The sequence below is a fragment of the Eretmochelys imbricata genome, chromosome 2 (assembly GCF_965152235.1).
Source record: "Eretmochelys imbricata isolate rEreImb1 chromosome 2, rEreImb1.hap1, whole genome shotgun sequence".
Lineage (NCBI taxonomy): Eukaryota > Metazoa > Chordata > Testudines > Cheloniidae > Eretmochelys > Eretmochelys imbricata.
In genome coordinates, this window is record NC_135573.1 from 223,254,558 (window position 1) to 223,282,553 (window position 27,996).

The 27,996-nt window shown below is 40.2% G+C and overlaps 1 protein-coding gene across 1 annotated transcript; it reads left to right on the forward strand.

Annotated features, from left to right (window-relative positions):
• Positions 1 to 27,449, forward strand: HEPACAM2 (HEPACAM family member 2). Its single transcript, XM_077809407.1, has 9 exons — positions 1 to 79; positions 6,543 to 6,893; positions 7,869 to 8,153; positions 11,993 to 12,289; positions 24,780 to 24,905; positions 24,989 to 25,013; positions 25,143 to 25,180; positions 25,763 to 25,836; positions 27,336 to 27,449. Exons 1-9 carry the CDS (start codon positions 1 to 3, stop codon positions 27,447 to 27,449), a joined length of 1,389 nt encoding a protein of 462 aa, XP_077665533.1.
• Positions 27,450 to 27,996: the final 547 nt, after the last annotated feature.

Sequence of the window (27,996 nt, forward strand, 5' to 3'; positions counted from 1 at the left end):
ATGGGACAGGATGCTTTCATGGAGCCCTTTAGCAACACATTTTGTGACTTACAGTGCAATATATATTTTCTGCTTTTAGGTAAGATACAGTATGTATTATTATGGCTGTTGATTTTTCATTCTGGATATATGGTTCATTTTTAATACTTAAAAAAATTAATGGAATTTCTATGTTAAATTGTCAGATTTTTTTTAAATCAGCCTAGAAGTTTGTAACCCAATAGTAGATCTTGTTTTAGTAAGAAAAGCAGAAAGTCTGTAGACTAAATACTGTACAGTACATTATACTTTCTTTTTAATGACTGCACCACAAAGATGAAAATAATTAGCTCTCACTAGGACCAATCTTGCAAACCTTTACTAATTTGAGTAAGGATTTACCATGAGTAAAGGTTAGCAGGGTGAGGTCAAGGTTTAGCATGGCAGTTGTTGCTATTATCTGTTCAAAAACATGTTTGGAAAGTGGCTTTATTTTGCTTGACAGTGAAGGTATTGTGTTTTTAATCCCTCCATATAATACTTGATTGTAAATATTTAAAATTGAGACTGTATAATTTAAACATATTTTGGCATGATATTTTGATTAGGGAAGTTCCTGACCCAAAAAAAAAAAAGAATCCTCCCTAGGTAATCTGAGGGAAAGATTTCACAGAAAATTGGATCTCAAGGAAATATCTTGTAGTTTGACTTTTTTTGCACTCTTAGGTTTTACATCCTAAAGAATAGGATTCTTTTTTTTTCTAATATTCACCATTTAGCATAAGTATGATTTTATTTTTGGCATAAAAGGAAAATAAAATATTTTTGCTATTAAAGCTGAAGAGGTTTGTAACAACCACTACCAAAAGCACTAACTTTGTCACTTGGTGAACTGGAGAATGTATTAGCGTTAGTAATAAATTCTGTTTAGTATCTTGGGTGTTACTTTTATAAGCAGATATTTGTCAGCCATGCATTTTGGATAAAATTGGATATCCAATGTACTTCCATAAGAGTCTGTTGTGATTAGATATTAGATAAAATTCTACTTTAATCTCTCCAACAATTCTTCTACAGCTTTTTAGAATTAACTTCTGCTTTAGTTAGATGTTTATGTGATTCCAGCGGAAGGAATATGTAACATTACAAGAGTATTGTATCTTCATGTAATCTAAATGTAAGGGATATTTGCTTTACATTGCTTTCCTATATCTTTGTGAACTCAATATACTGTAGACTATTTTGCTAGATTTCATCAGTCAGCATTTGGAGTGAAGGAGAGTTTGTGTCAGGTCTGCAGATTTGTACCCACAAAGTTCTGCTCTTCCATTACCATTCGCCACCAAAATTAAGATTATTGGTTTGAGTTTTTTAAAATAACACCCATATTTTAGGTGAATACAAAAAGCTGATATTTCTTATTTGCTGTTCTATCTGTATTAATACATACCATACAGTCTCAGATACAGACCTTTATAAGCTTCCTCATATGTTAATTGCCTTTTTTATCAGTACAAGGGTCAAATTTTCCTGCCCTGGAGGCCATGATCCAAAGCCCACCGAATACCATGTCAGCCTTTCCAATTACTTTAGTGGGCTTTGGCTCAGATACTAGTCAAGCCAAACTCCTATGGAAGTCAAAAGACATTTTGCTCTAGGAATTTGGCAGAATCTGCAGAATTTGGCCCTATAAACAGAATGTGTAAACAATGTGCTCTCACTCTCTCTGACCCAAATGACCAAGCATCTGGATATTTTTCTAAAATATATGTGCTCAGAATTATTTTGGGGAAGTTCTATGGCTCGTGCTGTACACAAGGTCATACTAGATTATCATAATTTTTTCTTCTGGTCTTGGAATCTATGGATTTATGAATGTGTGTGCACTCCTGGCATCATAAATGCTAGGGATCTGACACTCCACTGCTTTGCACCACGTAAATGCATTTACATTTTTGCAGAATGGGTGTAAAAATGATCCATTGAGAACTGGTAGCCTTTTACTCACACTTTGCACAGGATGCAAAGCAGTTGAGAAACAGACCTAGTTTTTTTTATGATGATAAAGTGATTAGTGCTTTAGAATCCAGAGAACAATGAAACCTCCCTAGGTATAAATGCATGCATTTTATGCAGTCAACTCAGAATATGAAGTCATGGTTTTTATTTAAACTAAAGCTGCATACTTTGTTTTCTGTCAACAATGATTCTGTTGTGCTTGCTAATACTTTGAATAGTGATATGGAAGCAAAACATAGATTGCTTTGAGTTCCAGCTAGAGGTCACTTTGGTAAAACCGAACGTGTTTACAGTCAATACAGAAAAGCTGGTTTTAAGAGGTCTGTGTTGCTGGGAAAATGCATGCATTATTTAGCAAGCTATACATAGCAATATGTTTAAGTTTGGAATATTCTTGATTACTACATGAGGTAAAATTTCGTGGCTCTGTAGAACAAGGACATTTTAAAAATATTTCCTTTTATCCATCTACATTTTATGATGCATTCCAGGAGTTTCATAAAGATATCTTCCATATTACAGGCAGGAACAAAATTAAAACTACTGTATGCTAGTGACTGATTAAACAGACAACCAAGATTTTCAAAAATGATTCCTTAAGGTCAGGCTTTAAGTCAGCTTTAGGTGTCTATGGCTATATCTACGCAGTAGCTGGGACATGTAATTCCCAGCTCAGGTAGACATACATGGGCTAGCTCTGCTCAAGCTAGCACCTAAAAATAGCAGTATTGCCATGGCAGCACAAGCGGTGATTTGGGCTACTCACCTGAATACAATCCTGCCTGACCCCCCTCGAGGGACATACATGGGTAGTTAGCCTGAGCCATCATCTGTGCTGCTATGGCCATGCTGTTGTTTTTAAGTGCTCACTCAGGCAAAGACAGCATGTGTGTGTCTACCCACGCTGGGAATTACACCACCCAGCTGTAGTATAGATGTACCCTATAAAATAAGTAGCCTGGTTTTTAAAAATGCCGAGTATCCAGCAATCCAATTGACTTTAATAGGAGCTATTCAGAGCTTCAACACTTTTGAAACTCAGGCCATCTATTTAAGTACCACTTATTAATTGAAGGGATTTAGAAGCCTGAACTTAAGCAATTTTTTAAAATCTTGGCCAACTTCCATATTTAGTACTGTAACTCCAAGCCCCTGGAGGACCATTTTTCCACACTGGAGGTATTTCACCGATCAAACATACTATCATTATTGTGAACAATAGTATATTATTCCTGGGATTCACCCAATATAAGTGATGAGTAAGCATCAAAGTGACTTAGGAACTGAATTCCCACTGGCTTTTAATGGAACTTAGGCAAAACTTCCAAAAATGCCTAAGTAATTTAGAAACCTATCCTCAACGAAAGGTCAAACAAAATGTCACTTGAATCTTTGGGGACATGTTAACTGCAGACTTAATGGGACTTTTGCCTGATGGGAACATCAATAAGAAATTAATAAAGATTTGGTCCATTGACTTCAATTCAACATAATATTTAGTAGCTCTTTGAATATGACAGGGTAACAACAATGTAAAGTTTGATCATAATAAGATTCTGTTGCTTTAATTTAATTAGAAGTATAAATGTTTGAAATGGCTCTAATATTTCAGACTGTACTCTGATGAAGTGTTGATCTCTATTTTTACGAAGCCAAGAGTCACCCAGCATTGCTCCCATAAAACATTAATCTTTGGCAAAACAACTTGTCTGATAACTTCTCCAGTCCTCACTTCCCCATGACCATGCAGAAGTTCCCACACACTGTTCCCACACCTGATCAAATCATCAGAGCATACTTTGAGAGAACAGTAAACTTTGCATTTAGCCTGTGAGAGCCCCACCCTAGCAGACTATCTTCCTGCAGCCCTTTGTCTTGAAAGTGAAAACAAATCTTGTCTCCTTAATCTCTTCTCTGCTTTGCTAATGGGTATTCCTCAACTGTGGCTCAGTGTTCCACAAACTGATATAAGAAGCCACTTTTCTCCATGAATTAACTGTGGACAAGTTAAAGATCACCTGTTATCTCTGTCCCTGCCTCTCTTTGTACTCCAATACTAAAAGGATTTTTCACTCAGAAGTCTCTTATTTTCCTTTGTTCTACATAAAAAGTCTTTATAACCCAGTTGTGGGGATGGCCTTTGGAGCAATCTTCCACTTCTCAGGGTAAACACACACCTCCCACCCAGTGGGGGGATGAGGAGTCTGAGGAGTAGAGACTGGGAATGGCTAGGTGAGGGGAATGTAGGGTCACCATACGTCCGTATTTTCCCAGACATGTCTGGCTTTTTGGTTCTTAAATTGCCATCCGGGAGGAATTTTTAGATATCTAAAAACGTCCGGGATTTTGCCATTATTATTTTTCCCCAAAGAAGAGTTGATCATTCAAGAAAGAGAGTGTCTGCTTTTGCCCCCTTGCTCCCAGTGCTTGCGCTGCAAAACAGCTGTTTCATGTGGCTGGGAGGGAGACGGGGGAATGTGGTACGCTCAGGGGAGGAGGTGGGGCCAGGGTGGGGATTTGGGGAAGGGGTGGAATTGGGGCGGGGAAGGGGTGGAATTGGGGCGGGGAAGGGGAACGTGAGCAAATACCCTACCCCCCCCCCCCCGTGGAGTGTCCTCTTTTTTTAATGTTCAAATATGGTAACCTTAGGGGAATGGGATGGGGACAAGAAGCCAGGGTGAGAAAGAGACAGGACTGAGGCAGCCACAGGTTGGAAGGAAAGGGGCAGAAGGGATCAAGCTTGAGGGAAATGGGCAGAAGAGTGTGTGCCCCCAGAGCACACTCCCCTCCAGAGCCAGGAATGGAATCCAAGATTCCTGAGCTCACCATTCCTCTGCAGTTAGCCACTGCCTGTGAAACCCACTGACAAAGTGTCTCATCACCTCTAGTGCTGATCCACAGAGAGGATGACAACCTACTACTGCTATCAGGTACTTCTTTAGCTCAAGTGGCAGAGGTGGATGCATAGCTCTCTGGCGGATCTAAATGTTCCAACCCTGCTGACCACCACATGAGTGTCCCAGGGAGTGTCCTTGCTTGGTGAAGGCCACCCAAATACCCTGAGAGAACCTGCTTCAATGCAGATATAAAATCCCCTCTAATCACACACCCCTAGTTGTCACCTACCACACCACAGTGGAACCCATATGGGTTATCACGAGACAACTAAAACTCATTCTTGATGGTGACCTCATCCTGAAAGAAATCTTTCCTGAGCCTTCACTTCTGGCCTTCAACCAACCTCTGCAAGCCCATCATCAGAAGAAAGCTCCCTATAGATCAGGACACACCAACTCAAAGCAGCACCAGATGCTGCCAGAACAACAGACGCAAAACCTGCAGACATATCTTCACTGCTACAATGATCAACACCCCCTCCCAACACATCTTTCAAGATCCATGGGTCCTACACATGCCTATCACAACATGTGATGTACCTCATCCAGTGCACTAAATGCCCCAATAGCAATAGCAACTATCACTAAACTCTCAAATGAATACAAACAGAAAAATGATAAAAGACAAAAACACCTCATCATTGTTCAAAAAACAATCACTCTCTATCTGACCTATCAGTCCTCATTGTCAAAGGAAACCTGCACAACACTTTGAAAAGATGAGCTTGGGAACTTATAGCCATAACTTTGTTAGACACTAAAAATCATGGACTGAATCAAAACACTGGATTTATGGTTTATTACAACAGTCTATAACCCACTAACAACCCCTCCCTGCTGCTCTCTCCCCCTCCCTTTCCTCCCTATGACTGGAGGAAACCACTTCACCTTGAATCATCCCTTGAAATATGCGTTAACTACTCCTACGAAACAATCTGTTCAAATCTTGTATTTAGCAGTTACACTTTGAGTTAGGCCAGGTCTACACTACAGACCTATATTGGTATAACTGTGTCACTCAGGGATGTGGAAAATGCACACCCCTGAGCGATATAGTTATACCAACCTTAAACCCCATGTAGACAGCGCTATGTCGACAGCAGGGCATCTCCCACCTCTTGCAGAGGTGAATTTACTGCACTGACAGGAGAGCTCTTAAGCACCAATGCAGTGTTTTAAGTGTAGACCTGCCCTTACTTTCCCAGACTTGAAGAAGAGCACTGCGTAAGCTCAAAAGCTTCTCTCACTCATCAAAACAATTTGGTCCAATAAAAGATATTGTCTCACCCACTTTGTCTCACAAATATTTGGAACATTTTCAACAAAGGAAATTATTACAAACACAATAACCTTAGAACTCCATTTCTAAGTTTTGTCATACTTTTAAAAAATATCCTAGCTTAGGATGAAAAGTGACATCTAATTTAAGGCAAATCAGTGTTATTTTGTAAAAGATAGGAGAAATGGTTTGAAAATCAGGCTATAAATCTGATCCAACTCCAGCTGATGTCAATACCAGTCTTACTATTTGCATCAGTGGGAGTTGGATCAGGACCATTTTGAGAACACAACAACCACAGCTCCATAAGAGTTTCCATTTAGAATTTCCAGTGTTCCTAGTTTTGTTTTCTTTCCATTTTTATGCAGGCATTTGTTCTGCGCTAAGGCTGACGGTACCATCACATACTATACATGGCATTGAAGGACAACCACTCCATCTTACAGTTGACTACAATTTCAACACTACAGCTTCTGAAATCCAGATAATATGGCTATTTGAGAAACCTCAGAGTATCCCCAAATATTTACTCGGCTCTGTGAATCAGTCAGTAGTACCAGACCTGGAATATAAACACAAGTTTACCCTCATACCACCTAATGCATCTTTGATGATCAATCCATTACATGTCACTGATGAAGGCAATTACATTGTAAAAGTCAATGTCCATGGAAATGGGACAATATCAGCCAATCAAAAGATTCAAGTCACTGTTGATGGTAAGTCAATAAAATACCACATTTTAGTGCTGCAAATAAAATTACAACTTTTGTGAAGTTTCTAATCACCTGGAATCCAGCTACAGTTCTGTGTGATTCAGTCTGGCTGTGTATGAATAAATCAACTCACTCAAGTCATTTTTTGCTTATTTTCAAACCTGCAATGGTTAATTATTCAACAAATTTTATTTATTGATTGGTTCCTTATTAATCCTGGGAGTATATTAAACTGGGTTTGTAGGCATCATATAACTACTATGAAATTAAATGAACTATAGTGATCTCAAGAAATAATCTGTTTTCATAAGGCCCAGTTCTGCCACCCTTACTCACCTTGAGCCTACATTCACTTTTGCATGAGCTTTTTTCTGTACCTGGAAACCTGACTTTGAGAAAATTCTGGAGGCAGCTGCCTGCTCAGGATTTCATGTTGTCTGGAGGGTGGTAGGCAGGTGGCCCAAAACCCAACAAAGAAGATAATAAGGTTTGGGGGGCAAGTTTGGCCCTAAATGGAGGCTCATGTGGTTCACTTTCATCAAGTGGTTCATTTCCTCTAGATCAATAGGTAGATATGAATATGGATCTGTTCTTCTCCTACATATGTAGCTTCCATTCATGTGAGTGGGAGTTATACATGCACAGAGAAAGAAGAGCAGGAAATGGAAAAATGCATGCAGCATGAACTTGATTAATTCTTTTAATTAAAATGGAATATTTGTTTCCAGCTATTGTGTCATAACCTCAGCTAGTGTAAGTCATCCTAGCTCTAGTGAAGTTACTGGAAGTATGCCCATTTGGACCAGCTAAGGATAGGACCCTTTGTTTTTCATTTTTAGCTGTATAAAATTTGAAATCTAAGTACTTTCTTAAAAGGATGACAAATGCCATTTATATCACCTGGGCAGTAAATGACATATTCTCCTAATATAAATGGCAAATCTTGTTTATAACTGTTCATATCTGTTTAACTTACAGTTCCTGTCACAAAGCCAGTTGTACAAATCGAACCTTCTTCGGGAGTAGTGGAGTATGTGGGGAACATGACGTTAACCTGTACTGTTAGAAAAGGTACAAGGGTAGGTTACCAGTGGATGAAAAATGGGAAACCTATGCATGCCAGTTCTAGTTACACCTTTTCCTCAAACCATGACACACTTTTAATTGTCCCTGTCATGAAAGAAGACATTGGGAATTACAGCTGTTTGGCAACCAATCCTGTGAGCACAATGGAAAGTGAGATAATTGCACCAACTATATTTTGTGAGTATATAAAATATTTGTGCATACTTTTCTCTAAATGAGCTTCCTGGAGAGAGAGCCTCTGACAATGGAATGGGCACAAAGCAGTTGATTCAAGTTTATATTTTGGCTTTCACTCATGGTAGATTGGTCTTTAACAGTCCATCTATACCCTCTCCATGAGAATATAATGTAGAACTTGCTAAACTTTATGTAGTTGTTAAAGATCAGCTTGAGCTGCAGGATTGAGGTTGGGATTTCAAAGTGCAGAGTTCTTCAAATCGATGGGTTTTGCTCAGCCCATTATAATAAGAGGGGCTAGCTCCCACAAAGTTCATCGGTGTTTGAATCTCAGGTTTTGGTTCAGACCATCTCTAATAGTTATCGTTACCTTTTACTATGTCTATAGCATTATTGATGTGCATGGTGCTTCACAAGCATATGTAAAAAAATCAAGAGACTTGATTCTGATTTAACTTACATTACTTTCACACTGATGTAACTCCACCGACATTAAAGGCATAACTCCTGATTTACACTGGTGTAAATGAACAAAGTTTCAGGCCCAAAGTCCCTCTCCTGAAGGTCTAACACTCAAGGTTTCTGATGCTGCAAATAAACATGCTTAACTTTATGCCTGTGAGTAATCCCCTTTGACTGAAAGGGAATGTTCATGTGCATAAATATTAAGCATGTGCATATTAGCAGGATCAGGGCCTAGAGTATACCTGTAATGGTGTGACAAAAAAAGACAACAGATCATGTTGGACAAGGAATAATGCACTAAAGTTATGCAGTTGATTAGATAATGGCAAAACTATGACTGATAAAGGATCCTGCTATGAAATGTTCTACTAAAAAAACCGTTTAAACTGAGTCTAAGCAAACCCACTGATTTTCAGGGTGTTGGATGCATATTCCAAAACAGCATGAGAAAACGGGTAAAGTTAATCAAATATGGAGTTTATGGATGAAATGAGTTATGGGAAACATCACTCTAGCTAAACCCCGACCAAAATATTAGAGCAATTACATTTTGAACCTGACAAAAGGCACTTACACTTCTTTGAGATGAAGATGAAGGAGCTGGAGGTAGCTGTTCCATTATGGAGGAATAGAGCTTCCTCACACACCAAGTGGAGTACCCATGGTGGTAGGCTGTAAAGACAAAGAACCAATCCTGGCTCTTTAATAATTTCTGTTCTGAGGGGGAAAAAACAGCTTGTCTATTTATCTCCACTGTGCACTTTGCCTGTGCCTGTACTTCTGAAAAGGTTGCCCATACCACTTTTCGGACCTTGATGAAAAATGAATGGTACATACACATTGAACAGAGAGATAACAAAACACTGGGACAAGGCTCAGAACCACTATATCTAGGGATGTCCTGACAACCTTCCTACACCAATGCAATAACACCAGTTCAATGAGTCATGGGCTTTAATGTTCTGTGGATGTAAAATATCATCCATGCAGCACTTTCCTATATGCTGGGGTTTATTTCAGAATCAGGTGGCATCTTGGTTCTCTTGTCAGTGTGAGAGCTGGTTGAAAAACAAAAACTGATTTTCATGAAAAAAAAAATGAAATTCCGAAGTGACTTTATGTCAAAGTGTTTGAAAGAGATTTATTTTTTATTAGCTGATGTTTTTTTCTGTTTTAAAAATACTTTGTTTTCCAGTTTTTCTCAAAAACATTACAAAGCATGTTATGAAAAATTTTCATTTACCAAAAACTTGATTTTATTTTTGCTCTGCTGAGATAAGATTTTGCAAAATTCTAAAACTTGAGCCAATGGCTAAGAAAGAACAATATTCTTGTACTACTTCCCATGCCCCAATTAGCGGTCAAACTCAGTGAGTTATGTTTTCAAGTCAGGTAATTCAGATTAACCTCTCTCTACCAGTAGTTCACAAAATTTTTGTGTTTGAGTTAGCAGTTGTCAATAACAATCCAGTACAGGCCTCAGGGTCTATATGCACCATATGCCATTGCTGCGGGGGAGTTACTGTGTGTGATAAAAAAGGTCACTCACGGTAAATACCTGCCATCTGCTCAGAAACTAGATGGATAACAGTCTCATGGTGATATGAGCAATTGGAAGTGTTCCCACATAGTAAATTGTTACTAAGAACAGGTGATTTATTATTTTACAAGTCATTTAGTAAACAGGCTTCACTGAAACATGAGACTCATTTCTGCTGAGAACGATACTGGAAAAGAGAAGTGGAGAATGTAGGATCCCAGGAAGGAATTATTCTGCTGTTGCACTCAGAATCAAAAAGGTTCTTTATTTTGATCATCCCTATTCATTAGCATTATTTGATTTGTCTATTAATTGTAATAATAATACATCACAAAGCACTTAACAGATAAATAGCTTCATTCAGAAATAAATCTATACAACGCTGGGAGAGAATTTATTAGTCTGGTGGTGTGGCTGCTGCAGCAGAAACTGCTGACCTATGTGGGAAATCTGAGTTCAAGAGATCAACTGGTAGAGCCCTGCAAATTTGCAGATATCCACTTTATATCCACAAATATCCACAGACCATGTTTACGGATCAGATGTGGATAGAAATTTTGTATCCGTGCAGGACTCTATAAATTGAGATTTCCTTCTTCTGGGCTTGTGAGAAACTATTAGAACAAATTTAGACCTAGACAGAGGTTTCTGATTCCTCTGCTTCTGACAATCTCCAAATGGAGCAAGGGGGACAAGGGCTTTTAAATGGAAACTATGTTTGGGAGAATGTAAAGCCCAAGGCAGTGAGAGTAATGAGTTGGGTGAGAACTACTGAATGGTTTCAAAAAGCAAAAAAGCAAGTTCATTCTTAAAATTAGTAGATTTTGAATGTTTTGCTTTGCATTTAAAGAAGTTGTCTTTGAGCCTGACCCAATAACAAAAAAAGCTCTATGGTCTTCTGGTCCCTGAAAAGGTGCCTATGCTGGGTTCCTGGAAAACTCTCCTTGCCCAGGGGAAAGCTCACTAAGAATGGAAACCCAGGAACTAAACGGTGAACACAGCAAAAGTCAGGGGGATGAGAGGAAGGTTAACATGTGCTTTAAGGATCATTTGTGAAAAACAACTGTCTGAAGTTATGTAAGACACACCATGCTATGTCTTACTAAGGGGAGGATAGTTCCATAAGCAAGTATTGTGTGGTAAATACTAATTTACATAGGTATATTTCAGTGCAATTTTACTGATCTTTATGTGTAAACACAGATAAGCTATGCCAGTAACCTTGGCATTAAAGTAGAAAGAGTCCAGTTCACCCTTGTACAGACAGCCAGAAGAAGGCCTACTGCTTCATTACACTACATTACCTATGCTGCTTCAGTCCCACTACGGTTTTTTTAAGGGCTTTAAACATTGCTTGGGTGCTGAGTGTCTGGGTGAATTTCACCCAAACAGATCAATATTACGTGGGTGTTTTCTGTGATAAGACTGGTTGCAGAGTAGCAGCCGTGTTAGTCTGTATCCGCAAAAAGAAAAGGAGTACTTGTGGCACCTTAGAGACTAACCAATTTATTAGAGCATAAGCTTTCGTGAGCTACAGCTCACTTCATCGGACATCAGATGAAGTGAGCTGTAGCTCACGAAAGCTTATGCTCAAATAAATTTGTTAGTCTCTAAGGTGCCACAAGTACTCCTTTTCTTTTTGTGATAAGACTGTTACAAATCTATCTAAATAAGGACAGATTAAATGAATTGGAAGCCTTTTAATCAGAATAATTGAACCTAATGGCAGCCATTTGAAAGATTAAGGCTGTACTTATCCTTGGAATTTTTGAGGGTTATTCTTTGATTTTAATTTTTTCCATTATGATCATTTTTGTTGTTCATATTAATGCAGATGGACCTTACGGACTTACAGTTAATTCAGATAAAGGGCTGAAAGTAGGGGAGGTGTTTACGGTTGACATAGGAGAAGCTATCCTATTTGATTGCTCGGCAGACTCAAATCCACCAAATACTTACTCCTGGATCCGAAGGGCTGACAATACTACAGACGTTATCAAATATGGACCCCATCTGGAAGTTGTGTCTGAAAAAGTGGCCCAGACAACAGTAGATTATATGTGCTGTGCTTACAACAATGTGACTGGAAAACGGGACGAAACTCATTTCACAGTGATCATTACTTCTGTAGGTAAGAACATAAAATGTATAACATAACAAATACTGATCTAGTATAACACATAAACACAGTACCAACCTAAGGGGAACCAAGCAACTGGAGTGCAAGCCAGGTGACGAATCAGTACACTGTCTTGATATTTTGAACTTCCCTGTCCTCAGCAAGAGGGTAGAGACGAGGGGTGAAATCTTGGCAATAGTGAAGTCAAAGGGAGTTTTGCCACTTACTTCAATAAGGTCAGAATTTCACCACAGTTGTGTCTTGGAGTTGACTTGGTCCTTTGAGTAGAAATGCCACTGCTTTCTACCATAATAACCAATTCATGAAGCAGAATTAATACACATTTTTTATCATCTCTGCTTGAGTGTGTTCAGTATAAATACATCTGTTAGTCTTTAAGGTGCCACCAGACTCCTTGTTGTTTCAGAAAAGAAAGGAAGCTATATTGGGAGAAATATAAAAATACACAAAAATACAGTGAGCTCTAAGGCTAGACTGCTAGCTTTGCATTGCCACATAGGGCACCTGGATTCTATTCCAAAGCCCACTTTCTCACTCCCTCTTAGCAGGGGCTGAGCGTGCTGTGCAGGCAGTAGGACCAGCACATGGTATGATGCCTCTAGTCATTCAACGATGGCTGGAATGGCCAATTAGGGACCAACAAACATGGGCATCAAAAGGGCCTCTGGGACTTGGTAGAAGTTACCTCTGAGTCTAGTGTGTGATGGTAATCCAAGCTATCTTTGCAGCAACACAAATCAATGGTTTCATTACAAGATACATATGGAAATTATTTTTCCCATGTGTTCTTATGTAGATTTATTGCTAAGTATTGACGTATGGAGTTTCTCCTTTACTTTCAATACGTGATAGATTTAAGTCCTATATAATACTATGCCAAAATTAAATGACTGCAAAGCAATTTTTTGTCAGAGAATCCCAATGAAAAGTAACTGTAAATGGTACGATGCTGCTGAAGTCTGTAATCGCCTTATCTACTGCCTTTTCATTGCTAATTAGAAAACATTTTCTGGATCGTTAATAATTTAATTACTAAGGAACAATAGATTTTTTTTCAGATAATGTGGCCATATTATTAATGTACAGCAACATGTCAGACTGCTGCCTTTAGAAAGTTTCACAAACCTGTTTTGCTGGTACCAGACAAAGAGCTCATATATTTATTATTAAGATAAACAAGGACAGCAGGTGTCTATTGTTCAGATGGATTTAAGGTAATCTCCACAAATGAAAGCTCCATGGTTTCAAACACCCTGGCAGAAAACAGGTTACAGTTTTTCAGTGGAAATAATACAGTTTAAAATAAAACAATGTGATGACTAGAAGGGGGGAAATGCAAACAGAGCGGTGGTGTTCCATTAGGAATACAAACGGTATTTTTCCTGGAAGTGAAAGTAAACCAGGACTCCTGCAGTAACTGTGTGTATAAATAAACACACTCACAATCATGAGCAACAATTCTGAGATTTGTTTTTGAAGCCTGATAAAAAGCAAAGTCCACATGGTGCATATTCTTTGTTTAGATGTACTTAAAAAAAAAAAAAAGCAGATCTCCTTTGTTAAATTATCCCATGGCATTTTAAACCACTTTGGAGATAATCAGCTTTTTCCATTTTATACCATTCTTCCTGTTTCTGAAGATTTATTCCAGTAATACTAAACCCTGGATCCCAGGCTACACTCCTTAATTCAGGAAAATTCCCTTTAGTTTCAGTGGGAATTCTGCCTGAGTGTGGCCTCAAAAATATGCACATTCAGTGAATTTCTCCCTGGGGACCAAACTCTGAAGTCTTTAATGGTAATTTTACCTGATTAATGATTACTCTCCAAGGAAGATATTCTGTATCCCCACTCCTCAAGACAGAGAGCCTGTGCAAAGCCTTACACGACACTTAAACCCCAGTTAAGGTATTTACACTGAATTTAGATGTTTCAGAAGATCTTCAGCAGCTCCTCTGCAAGTAGGGCTGAAATCACCTATAGAGTTTTGTACATATATGTCCAACTAAAACCAAGAGAACTAAAAAGACAACAGTTATAAACAGTTCATCCGGTCAACTAAAGTGTTCTATTTTAGCCAAGAAGTGTTAGAGAGTTAGATTTTAAAATAAAGGCATCTATCTAATTATGGACATGATTCTGCAAGGTACTGAGCACTAATTGCAAGACTACCTTATAGGACTGAACCAAGATGGAATAACGTTAAATTTATGTTAACAGCACAGCTGTTTTCTATACAGATTTTGTAGGAATGAATTTTATTTGGCTATAAAAATGAAGTTACTCTTTTAAACGTTCCTTTAAAGATTCATCTGTTTCCCCAGGCTTCTGGGTGAGGGAGAGCTTTGATTGGGAAAGAGGGGATTGATGGGGTGGAACTTTTTCTGACTGGAATTGTGAGGGTTTGTTGTACATATTTGGATTAATGCTCATATACTTAACCTTGTAACTGACCAAGGGTGAAATGCTGCCCTGTATAGAAGACCAGCCCCAGGCCAATATAACACTTGAAGTGGATTTACGTGGTGCATAGATCTTGTGTTGCCCATCTACATAGGAATGGATGAATTTTACCCCTAAGCACTATGAGAAGTTCAGGTAGAAACACATGTAAATAAATACTACAAATTTAAAGTTTCAGAGTAGCAGCCGTATTAGTCTGTATTCTCAAAAAGAAAAGGAGTACTTGTGGCACCTTACAGACTAACCAATTTATCTGAGCATAAGCTTTCGTGAGCTACAGCTCACGAAAGCTTATGCTCAGATAAATTGGTTAGTCTCTAAGGTGCCACAAGTCCGCCTTTTCTTTTTACAAATTTAAAGTTTCCATTATAGGGGAAACTGGTAATGACCAGCTTGTAGTGCTGCTTTGTGTTTATGCATTATGGTATTGTCTTTACTTACATGATCACATGCTACTTTTTCTACATGACCCCTGCCACATGTAGGGCACAAGGGGAAAGAAACAAGGTGGTCTGGGTAACCATAAATCTGGCAATTCCCAACTTTCAAGTGCTTAACTTTGAAACCTAAATTTGGATCTTTTAACATAATTTTTGTTTCACACACATCACCAACACACACACACAATCTGGTCATGATGTGCAGATAAGTCTCACTGGAAAAAGCCTGCTTTAGTGTGACAGCAACAGATACGAGCAAAGGAAACAAAGATCAGCAGTGTTACAGGGCTTATTCCTTCACCCACTTACTTCCCTGGTCCTTCTCACATGAACAGAGAGCAACAATACCCAAAGTCCAAAGGTGCAAACAATTCGATGTTTATTGGGGTGAACTTCCAGCAAGCATGATTCCAGTTTCCTTCCTTAGTATCCTCCTTCCCAGCTCGACACCACAGAGCCTTACACCTGTGTCCCTGTTCCCATTCCTACCCTTAGCCAAACATGATTCCAACTTCCTTACTCCCATTCCCTGTTCCCATTTCCCCCTTTAGCAAAACATGATTCCAATTTTCTTACCTCTGTTCCCATCTCACACACCCACATGCCCACCCACACCCCACCCACTCACTTCCTCATTGACTACAGATTATATAGTAAAACTTGAGTTCTGCTTAGCTATACCTTAACCAATCATTTTCCTGAAATTTAACTAACCAATCCTAACATATTGTAACATGATTATGTAACCAATTATATCCCGCCACCTTAATTAGTTTACACCCAGCAAAATTAATTATACAGCAGACAGGAACAATCACAGAACCAGACAGAGATTATACAGACAAACAATAGCAAAGTGGGAACTATAATGACAAGACAATACAGAAGTGAGGATTTCACATCCCAGCTATTGATAAGTGAGTTCTTGCCAGACAGGATGCTATCAAACTAAGTTTCCTTTTACATTTTCTAGGCACTTCCCTTTCTCTGGAGGTGATAGGAACTATCAGGACAGGATTGTATTCCTAACAGCCGAATAGCACCTTATTTCAGTGTGACTAGTTTGGAATGTGAGGCTGTGACCGTTCGCTTCCCAGTTTATGGCTGCCTCTGCTGCTTAGCCAAAGGCCTGAACCTAAGCACAGGGCCACAAACTGCCACAGTAAGAGAAGGCCCTTACACTGGCAGACAGTGGTTTTGATTCTTTCTTTTATACCTCTAGAACTAGCCAAGCGATAAGAATACACTTAAATTCTTAGAGTATAGGCCTTTACAGACAGGCCTGAATATCTATATCCTAACACTCCACCCCTTTTTTTTTTCTTTTTCTTTTGGGATTCTCCTGCCCAGGTATCCCTAGAAAAGCATAGGACATATGGCGACACATTTCCTGGTAGGGCCAGGCATCAAGGTGAAAGGTGTCGATATTCCATTTGTCCCACTGCCCCTTGTGTAGTATAGTGCCGTGCACCTTCTTTCATACGGGCATACCACACCTATTCCAATTAGTGTTCCAGACTTCCCATTAGAGTGGGCCTGAGAAGGTTGGGTCCAGGTTGTCTAGTACACTGCAGGGTTTGGAGGGCTTATTACATTACTTATAGGTTATCTCCCTATGCAACGTAACACAAGTACAGTTAACAATTCAAAATCCACAGCAACACTGAGTCCTGTCCACTGCAGTATGGTCCAACATCCGAGACACCCCCAAAACACTGCCTCTCCTCCTTCGATGTGGGACACGATCTTATGTGTCCAGTTGCTGGCAGTTGCAACAAGCTGCCCCTGGAGGTTTTGCTTGCTTTTGTCCATAACATAAGTCCATTGAATGTTCACAGAGAAATGGGATATTGTCCAAACCAGCTTGCCCACTTGGTATGGAATCAGGCAGTAAGCCCTGGTTTGATTATTCACAGCAATAAGATTCACAGATCCATTTGTGCACCAAAGTCCAGATAGCAGCATGTAAATGTGTGTAGTTTGGTTATGAGCTGGTGTAATTGTGCCCCCAGTAATATGTACATTCCCAGCAAAACACCTTATACACAGTACACCCAATTGTCCACCCCTTGCATAGGCCATTGATCCTGCTCCTCCATAGTCATAGGAGAGGGGCACATCCAAACATCTTCTATTGATTTACACTATTTTACACACCCTTCCATTAATTCCCAGTGAGCTCCTCCCCTTTTCATTATTTCCATAGGGCTTGTGGGGGCCACCGTAGTTGCCATTCCATTTCCAGGTACCACGGTAGCTATTATACAGATGCTGGCCTCCTAGTTGAGAATTTGCATTCCCATACACATCTTCCCCCCCAAGGCCAGCCTTTGGAAGCCATCCCCCACCCACATCGTGAGGTTTTCTGTTCATTAAAACACAACAATGCTAGCAACAAGACAAACACCACAGACAAACAACACAAAACATAGATCCATGGTATTCTGGGTTATTTTTCCCGCTGGCGCCAGCTTGCTTGTAGACTGTCTGAAAAACAAAAGAAACAATTTCCTTCCCCATGGTGGGGACAGATTATTGCTTAATAATAATACCACTTTCTTTTACAAATGTCCTTGCTAATTGCAGGAAAAACAGAAGAATTACCTCCAGGCTGTCCTTATTTTGTTCTATAGTCAGGCTAGTGAATTACCTCACTCACTGGTCATTTATGAAATTCATGAGATGGTGTACCTCAGTTTCCCCTCTTGTACAACAGACCAAGTTTGCAAAAGTTTCTCTGCTGTACCAAGCTTTAAGTTTATTCTCAGGTAATAGCTGAGACACAGCTTCAGATTTTAGCACTGTACACACACACAGACACACACACACCCCTTAAGGTTAACCTTGTCCCCCTTATTTTCAGGCTTGACTTGTTTTTTTCACCTCCCTTTCCAGGAGGGCCGTAATCTGAGTCTTCTAGTAGCTTGTTTGCTGACCAGATGTATTCGTTATTTGCAGCTCCTTTGTGCCCATCAGCTAGGTAATTTGCATTTACACACAGAGGCTTACTAGCTTGCTTTTGGATCCAAAGCTGTTAGCAGTTTAGAGAGTGTCTTAAAAGGGAAACATTCCACTTCCACTAGAGTTCTGATTACTTTCCACTTTCATCTCCTGCTCCAAAACATACAGATCTGAAAAAGAAAGCACAACTTATTGTGGCTCCTTTTGGAGCCCTGTTAGGATTTTAATGAAGTACCATGTTTTATTTGCATTTCTTTTACTCCTCTCCAATATACACCGCACATGTCCTGGGAAAATGCAAATTCCTTCCATATAGTTTAACCTCCATAACATTATATTAGCCATATTAATTTTACACAAGGTATAACTGCCTCCCTCATGCCTACAGAGTTTTCATGCACACCCACCAAAGCAACAATCTAATCCCCCAGAGCCATCCCAAGGCTCAGTGTTCCCATCATTCCTCCCCTTTTCCTTTTCTTTTTCCCATGCACACACACAAAATTCTGTTTTGCCTAACATCCCTTGCACTGTGATTACTCTTTTTACACAACTGTACCCCGATTACACTTCCATCTTGTACAACTAGACACAACCAGGGGCAGCCAAGTTAAGTTCCAATAGAAACCCCTTCCATCCTTTAGTGATTTTGATTACATTACCCAAAAGTCAAATAATTTTGATCAGATTCTCTCTCTGCCTGCTGCCTGCAGCAGTCCCTTATAGACCATTTCTGTGGGAAAAGAGCCCATTTTCCCTCAGAATAGCTGTAAAGGCTTCTGGGGACAGAAGCGTAGTGGTGGTAGTAGCCACTCTACCTGACCCCCCTGGAAAATTTAATTACCAAGCTTCCATCCAATGTGACTGCACAGAGTTGCACATACAGTTACATGTATATAACTGGGTTTTATCATTAAACAAAAACTTCCTTCTTGACATCTCACATAAGTATCCAAAGTACCCTCCATTAAAACTTCAGAAAAACAAAAGAGTGTGGAAAGGCAGGTTGCACTTTGAAACTTTTTTTTTTTCTCCACTCCCCCAGGACCAAGTCTCAGATCCAGTCTCTAAAGGTGGTCTGTTAACTCTGCTTTTGACTTTAAACCCTTTTGTGCCAAATCATCTTTCACTACCCCTAACTAATTTACAACCCTTCAGCAGCCCTTGCTGAAGCAGCACCAAACTTGAAAGATTACTGGCAGCTTCCCATAATGCTGCCCTTACTTCAAACCTCTCACAAGCAGACTGAAGTGCCTCCTTTCCCTGGAAGGCATTCAGTCCCCATGGGCAGGGACCTTCTTCCGCTACCCATGTACCAAGGAGGGTGGGCTCCTCAGCCACCCCCCATCCCTCTGGGTCCCCTAACACTTCCTCCATTTCCTTTTTAATCTCATCCCAGGTTGACCCATGTACCTGGTATGGGCCCTGGTTCTCCCTTATCCATTTATCCAAAAAATCCTTTACCCTGGCTTGCCAGAACCCGCAACTACCATCATGAGAGTTCGCGATACCCCCTCCAAGCAGCTGCGCGGACTGTTGGGGAGGGGGACTTACAGGCTGCCACTCACCTGTCCAATGCGATGTATCCGAGTCACGGCACCAAGATGTTAGAGGGCTTATTCCTTCACCCACTTACTTCCCTGGTCCTTCTCGCATGAACAGAGAGCAACAATACCCGAAGTCCAAAGGTGCAAACAATTCGATGTTTATTGGGGTGAACTTCCAGCAAGCATGATTCCAGTTTCCTTCCTTAGTATCCTCCTTCCCAGCTCTGACACCACAGAGCCTTACACCTGTGTCCCTGTTCCCATTCCTACCCTTAGCCAAACATGATTCCAACTTCCTTACTCCCATTCCCTGTTCCCATTTCCCCCTTTAGCAAAACATGATTCCAATTTTCTTACCCCTGTTCCCATCTCACACACCCACATGCCCACCCCCACCCACACCCACTCACTTCCTCATTGACTACAGATTATATAGTAAAACTTGAGTTCTGCTTAGCTATACCTTAACCAATCATTTTCCTGAAATTTAACTAACCAATCCTAACATATTGTAACATGATTATGTAACCAATTATATCCCACCACCTTAATTAGTTTACACCCAGCAAAATTAATTATACAGCAGACAGGAACAATCACAGAACCAGACAGAGATTATACAGACAAACAATAGCAAAGTGGGAACTATAATGACAAGACAATACAGAAGTGAGGATTTCACATCCCAGCTATTGATAAGTGAGTTCTTGCCAGACAGGATGCTATCAAACTAAGTTTCCTTTTACATTTTCTAGGCACTTCCCTTTCTCTGGAGGTGATAGGAACTATCAGGACAAGACTGTATTCCTAACAGCCGAATAGCACCTTATTTCAGTGTGACTAGTTTGGAATGTGAGGATGTGACCGTTCGCTTCCCAGCTTATGGCTGCCTCTGCTGCTTAGCCAAAGGCCTGAGCCTAAGCACAGGGCCACCAACTGTCACAGTAAGAGAAGGCCCTTACACTGGCAGACAGTGGTTTTGATTCTTTCTTTTATACCTCTAGAACTAGCCAAGCGATAAGAATACACTTAAATTCTTAGAGTATAGGCCTTTACAGACAGGCCTGAATATCTATATCCTAACAAGTAGTACTAATATTAGGGAGTCATATAATTTAGCAGTTTGTGTGAGAATCTGATCAAAAACCTATCAATGATCTATAAATCCCAAAAATGAAGCACAGAGAGGTAAAGTGACATACCTATAGCTACACAGTGGCAGAGTTGGGAATTAAACATCTCTTTCTTCATTTCCAGCCCAAGGACCAATCTGCTGTACCTTCAGCATGTAATAAGCTAAAGAATTCCCATATCTGTACTAGCAGAAAGGAACTGCAGTCCTGATACATGTAGACATCCCTGAAAGCTAGAATTGATCAAATTATGAATTGTGACTACATTATTCAACAAATTTAGCCTATATTTCTGTTCCTGAATAGTTTGCAGACCCATCCTAAAATTACACATATTCCTGATTAACATGGACTCACAGAGTAGTTCATGCTAACAATTTTTTCCTTGTCTCATTTGGAAACTATTGACTTCAATTGTTTGATATTTGTTATTTGTGATATGTGATTAGTCACTTAAATCATATGATATTGTTTCAAATTCCTAACTGCAAGCTTGAAATATTTTTAACACTGAAGAATAGCAAATATCACATCTAATAGTGCTACAGTTTATAAAACTGGAGTTTGTGAACATTTCCATTAATAAACCATCAGTCAACAGAATACTTCTGGATATGTAACCCATTGTTCAGTGTATATCACACATCGTTCTCACACGGGCTATGAGTGTGTCACAGTGGTCAGCTAGGAAACTTAGTACTTTATCTCAAGCTGTAGCAACACATACCCTCAGCTCTGGAGATCTTGGTTCAGTCCCTAATGATGACTGATATGCTGTATTATTACAATCATATATAATATGACCCAAAAATATATCCATTAATCATTTTTTTTGTCATATTTGGCATGACTACTGTGAGCAATGCTGCACCTGTTCCTAATCCACACTGGTTTCACTTCTCCCAGAGTCATTCTTTATTTTTGACTGGCACCCTTCAGTCTGGAAACAGTCTGCTAATTACTGTCATTATAATTCTTGACCCTATTAGCAATGCCAAAATGGAACCACTGCACTTTACAAGCTATGGCATATGGTTATAATATTACTGCATGTAATCAAACACATTTGCTGCTGTGTGATGCCATGGATACCCCATCTCTCTTTTATATTTGCACTTGGTGAGATATTTCATTTTATTTATTTAACTAAGAACAGGCTCTTTGAGAGACAAATAACATTTGCACTGGTACCTGGCAAGTTAGCCTTTCACGAGTTAACTGGAAAATATACCCAGCACAAGTACTGCCGGTAAGTTGCAGTTCTTTTCAGAGGTCTGCTCCAAACAGGAGACCTAATGAGCTACAGGGAGGGGAAGAACAAGGATTATCTAAAAACTGGATACAAATCTTTTGTATTTAAATATAATGGGAGTGGAATACTCCATCTTTGAGAACACAGCAGATTTTATTTACATGTGGTTTGCTGCAAACAGGAATTGGCTTCCTCAAAGTTTAATGCAAGATGAAGAGTCTTTGGGTACGTCTAATCTGTAATTAAACACCTGCGGCTGGCCTATGTCAGCTGACTGGGAGTTGCGGGGCTCAAACTACAGGGCTGTTTAATTGCAGTGTAGACTTTTGGTCTTGGGCTGGAGCCTCAGCTCTGGAACCCTCCCCCGAACCCAAACATCTACACCTCAATTAAACAACCTCATACCCAAAGTCCCACGAGCTCAAGTCAGCTGACACAGGCCAGTTGTGGGTGTTTAATTGCTGTGTAAACATACCCTTAACACACAAATCTATTGAAACACATTGATGGGAACCCAGGCAAGGAAATTAAGTTATGACTCCCTCTGTATCTAGGCATTGCAGTATATGTGCCACTCTGAATATGCAGTATGCAGCTCCAGCACGTAGGCCCAACATGGAATGGCTTTAACACAGCACTTACTGACAGTCGGAATGTTCTGTTAATACAGTCTTGTTGATTCTTTAACTGGAGTAAAATGTTTCCATTGTAAAAACAATCATATCACACGTCCGGTAAGACTATTGTTACATGAGAAAGTATCCTATGAGTCATGACTAGGCCGAATTATAGCTCTGGATCTCCAGGGAGCAACAGACTGCTCCCTTCGTTTTCGACATGGGGGAAATCAGTGCCCCAAAGTGGGTGAGGAAGAGGCAGGGCCTGTGCACTGGCACAAACAAGGCCAGAAAACTAAATTACTGACAAAAATTCCCCTCATGGTTTTGATTTCAGTGCTGTGACTGAAATGAGGAAGTCCATAGTTCTCTGGTTTGGAAACTGAATGGCAAAGTTCAACTCCAAATCTTTCCGATCAACATTTCTTGCTATGCATAAACATAAAATAGCTGCAAAACAAAACGAAGACATAGTCTATAACAAGAGCTAATGAGCGTGGTCACCCTCCAGCTACACATGGGAGAGTGAAACTGCATGGAGAAACACCATTTTATCCTCTTGAAATTAGATCAGATAGTTACAGTAAGTCTTTCCCAATAGCTTTACCCTACTCACCTGTTAAATAATAAAACCAGATGTTCAGTCTCTTGACCTGAGACAACTATAAATAATTTTCTCCCTATTTCACGGTGTGTCCAAAACACTTGAACTACTGATTTTCTCTGAATTGTAGCTTATAAAGTGCTTGTCAAACTCCCTGTTATGTATGTACCCCAGACTAAGGCAAACTTCTGCCCTGGGCACTGCTGGGTGACATACAGACAGCATTGTGACTCCAACTCGCAGGGTGCATACTGCCTGAGTCAGCCAAAGCTCCTCCTGAGCTTCCCTGGGAGCACACACCAGAGGGGTAGCTCTAGTACCCTTAAAGAGACTGCAGTGGGCTCACTGCTCTGTGCCCATCTAGTCTGTTAGCCAGGACACAGGAGTATGAGACAGCTAGTGCCAAAGGGGATGCTCGTAAGGTTCAGGGACCAGGCTCCCTGATGAGATCTTTGCAAGGCCCCTTATCTATGCAGGGCTTAGCCTGAATCTGGCTCTGCATTTCAGAGTTGTGCTTCCTGCTTCAGGAAATGATTCTGCAATCATTATTGAGTAAGTGGCCGATAGAAGACAAATTTTAGAAAAAAGAAGCCCTGCAGGATGGGAATGACAAGACTCCCATTGACTTCAGTGGGGACAGGATATCCCCCCCCCGTATGTTTAGGAGAGAACTTTTTAGTAGCTGTCAAATTCTGGTCTTGATTTGCAGACACAATGATTTAATAGTATGTTATTGTCTAATAATTACTGTATACTACCATGAAGACAATGATAAAAACACAAACAGTTCTATGTTCATTTTAATTAAAGTATCTCTGTTTAGAAAGTGGTAGTAACCCAGGAAGGGAAAGAGAACGTGGTCTTACAGAGTTGATGTATCTGAGTCTTGTACATAGTGCTTAGATACTATGGTGATGGGCACATAAAAAGTGTATATTTTATAATTACAATTTATACAGGAAGAAGGGTTTTGCGGTTAATGCACAGGATTTGAACTAAGAAAAACTGGTTTCTAGTCCCAACTCCACTATTGATTTCCTGTGTAACTTTGATCAAATAATCTATTCTCTCTGGGGCTCCATCTCCCTGTGCATAGTACAGGACTATTTACATACTTCCTCGTGGAGCTGTGAGGCTAAATTCAAAAATACTTGTAAGATGCACTTTTTTTCGCATTTGGTGCTGTTTGCCATAACGTTCATAGTGGCCTCCACCTAGTTACCGGTACCATACATGTTTTGGAATGGTTTCTGCATATAATTATTGTACCATGTTGCCATTTCAGGTATGTCTTTGAAAAACGTTGTATTACCTAGTTCACAATAATTCAAGAGTTACCTGTTTGCAAGGCTTGCGGGCCACAAATCATGTCTGGAGACGCTACTTCAGCGAAGATTCAATAACATGTTATATATAGTGAAGGACTAGCTATGAAGGCTATGAATCTGTTCTTCTTTGGCACAGGACTGGAGAAGCTTGCCCAGAAAGGAAAATCTTTGTCACCTCTAGCAGTAATAACAGGAATTTCATTATTTTTGATCCTATCTATGTCCCTTCTATTCTTATGGAAAAGATATCAGCCACATAAAGGTGGGTAAAACTTAAACACACTCCAGATGCATTTTCTGGACATTATAACAAAAAGGTTGATTTTCCTTTATCTCTTTTTTCAGTTTTACAACGGAAGCTGCAGAGCAGGTAATAAAATAAATCATTCCTATGGCTTTGTGTCTTTCCCAAAAAAGGAGAGGGTTTTTTTTGGTTTCAGGCTATATTTCTTTTCTTTGCCCGTGAGATCAAACTGAAAGTCATGTTTATGTTTTCTAGGCCTGGAGCAGATTACAGAAAGGCACAGACATTCTCAGGTAATGTTAAAGAATGAAACAGGAGCATAAGGCCAAATTCAAGCCTCCTAGCCCCTGCTGAACAGGGCTGGGCCTCTTCATAGTGCCATGGGGGAAAGTACTGGATCATGCCAGTGGTCAGATACTTTGGTGCTGAGCATGATATAAATACTGAGATAGATTAGTTAAATTAGATTGAATCTTCCTTCCATAGACCGTGGAGCAGCAATAGAGATGCTTCACTAGCTACATGGGTATTCCCCAGCATAGGGAAATTGCTCCTCATAGACCAGTGTAGGGAGAATGTGAAAGGTGGCTTAGTGAAGGGGGATGGCCAGAGTATTACTGCTCTCCAGTTATCTTCAACGGTGTAATGGCCTCCCTTGGATGCAGCCAAGCATAGTTTAAACATCAGTGTGGCGGCTCTAAGTTTTGAGAACTGAGCCAGCCCTAGCGGTGGGGTGGAACAGTAGAAGACAGAAGCAGAACTTTCAAAGTCTCCGAATCCAGTGGGGTTCAAAATTAGGCCGAATGCCCATCCATAATGAAATGTTCCTGTTTGCATTTATGTTACCTATTAATAATTTCTTTTTTTAATTTTAGGGCATGAAAATGCTATGGATGACTTTGGAATATATGAATTTATTGCTTTTCCAGACCCCACTGGTGTTCCTACGGTACGTGTTTTACCAGTAAATCAGTAGCCAACCAATTAAGGCTCTATTTCATTCACTAAAATGTATGTAGTATTTACACTAGAATCTCTATGCGACTTGCTCAAAAGGGCCTCATGAGATGCCTTTTTGGAGGTATTTCAATGACTTATTCATCAGCACTGTTACTCACTGTGTTTATTTACATCAATGTTAAGCAGCAGAGACATGCCCAGGTTCAAAGCGGTGCAAAGAAGTTAGTTCTGTTAAGCAATCCTGCATTTAGGCTATATCTAAACTACAGCAATCACAGCAGCACAGCTGCACTGTTGCAACTGCACCACTGTAGCACTTGTGGTGGAGATGCACTAAGCCAACGGGAGAGAGCTCTCCCATCAGCTTACTATAGCTATCATCCATTGCAGAGGCAGGAGTTGTCAGTGGGAGAAGCTCTCCCGCGACATAGTGTTGTCTACACCAGCGCTTAGGTCAATGAAACTTACATCGCTCAGGGATGTGGATTATTCACATCCCTGAGTGACGTAAGTTATACCAAAGTAACTGTAGTGTAGACAAGGAAAACAATTTTTAACATCAAGTGTCTAGATAACAGTAGGCCACTCCAAGGGTGAAAGCGTTAAAGAAGGAAGAAGAGCATCTGAGAGTGTTCATGAAGATAGGAGGGACGTCAGGACTAGGGTGGGAGTCAGGGGTTTAAGACCCACTTCAGCAAGGTTCTTAACACACAAGTAGACCCATTGATTTCACTAGGGCTAGTCATGTCTCATAGTCAGACACGTGTTTAAATACCTTACAGAGTCAGGGCCTTGGAGAGTGAAGGAGGAGAGACTGTACACCAGAGAATTAGAATTAGAGGCAGTGGGCTGGACTCTGGAACTGGAGCAACTCCACTACCTTCAGTGCAGTCACTCTGGATTTACACCAGTGTGGCTGAGATCAGTATTTAACCCACTGCAGTCATATAGCTCAGTAGGAAAGGGACACAGAGGTGAAAGATGAATCGTTAAGAATTGGAGTTTGGGAGTATGCAGATTGAGTAAACTCTGTATTGATGAGGGCTGAATCTAGACGTTGTAGACTGCACACTGCCCTGACTTTCTTAGCTTTTTTTTTTTTTTATGTATCCTGAATCATCTCACTGACTACTTTTGTCCTTTGTCCCCAGCTTTTAATTCACCAGCTTATTTCTCCCTTTATTATTTGTGGTACAGTAATGTAAAGCACTTTTTACCCTACATGCAATACGGGCATCCTAAAATTTCTGGGTTTCTAACTGCATTTAAGTCTGTGAAATGCCATATCGTAAGTATGATAAAATTCCCTTCCTCAACAATCAAATTGAAACTAATTAAATTGAGCTATGCAATGTGAACAAAATCAGTGGAGAACATCTCTCCTAAAAAAAGGGGGGGGAAGGGAGGGAAGGTTATTCTGTACGTTTCGTTCCTGCGCCAGCTTTTCCCGTCTGTACTCATAGCAAAAATATTGCCTGTTACTTTTAGGTTCCAAGTCCATCTGTTTCTGGCTCTGACTTTGTCCAAGGGCAGGATTTACACAGTACAGTTTATGAAGTTATTCAGCATATTCCAGAGCAACAGGAAGATCATCAAGAGTAAGTCCCTATATGCACTAATATGGTAACTCAAAGACTTAGAGACAAATCCAGAAGTGAATGGTAAGACTGTGTAAATTACATGTTGGTAAATGAATGAGCGTCAGAGGGAGCGCAAGAGAATCTAAGGGTATGGCTACACTACAAAATTAAGTCAACCTAAGCTATGTTTTTGTACAGCCATTGCAGTAATTAAATTGTTTTTGCAGGTCCACACTACGTTCCTTGTGTCAGCGGTGTGTCCTTGCCAGAAGCACTTGCACCAATTTAACTGTCAGTGTGGGGCATTGTGGAACGGCTTCTGAAAGGCAGCAGCAGTCAGTGTAAACAATGCAGTGTCTACAGTGACACTGCGTTGACCTAACTACATCGACTTATGCGCTGCGCCTCTCATGGAGGTTGAGTTATTAAGTTGGTTCAGTGGGCGAGTTACATCACTGGGAGCTACCTTTTAGAGGATGCTTACAGAGTTAGGTTGATGTAAGCTGCCTTGTATAGACCTGACTCTGTAGCCCAGTGCTAAGTTGGCATGATGTGCACCATAAGGGATG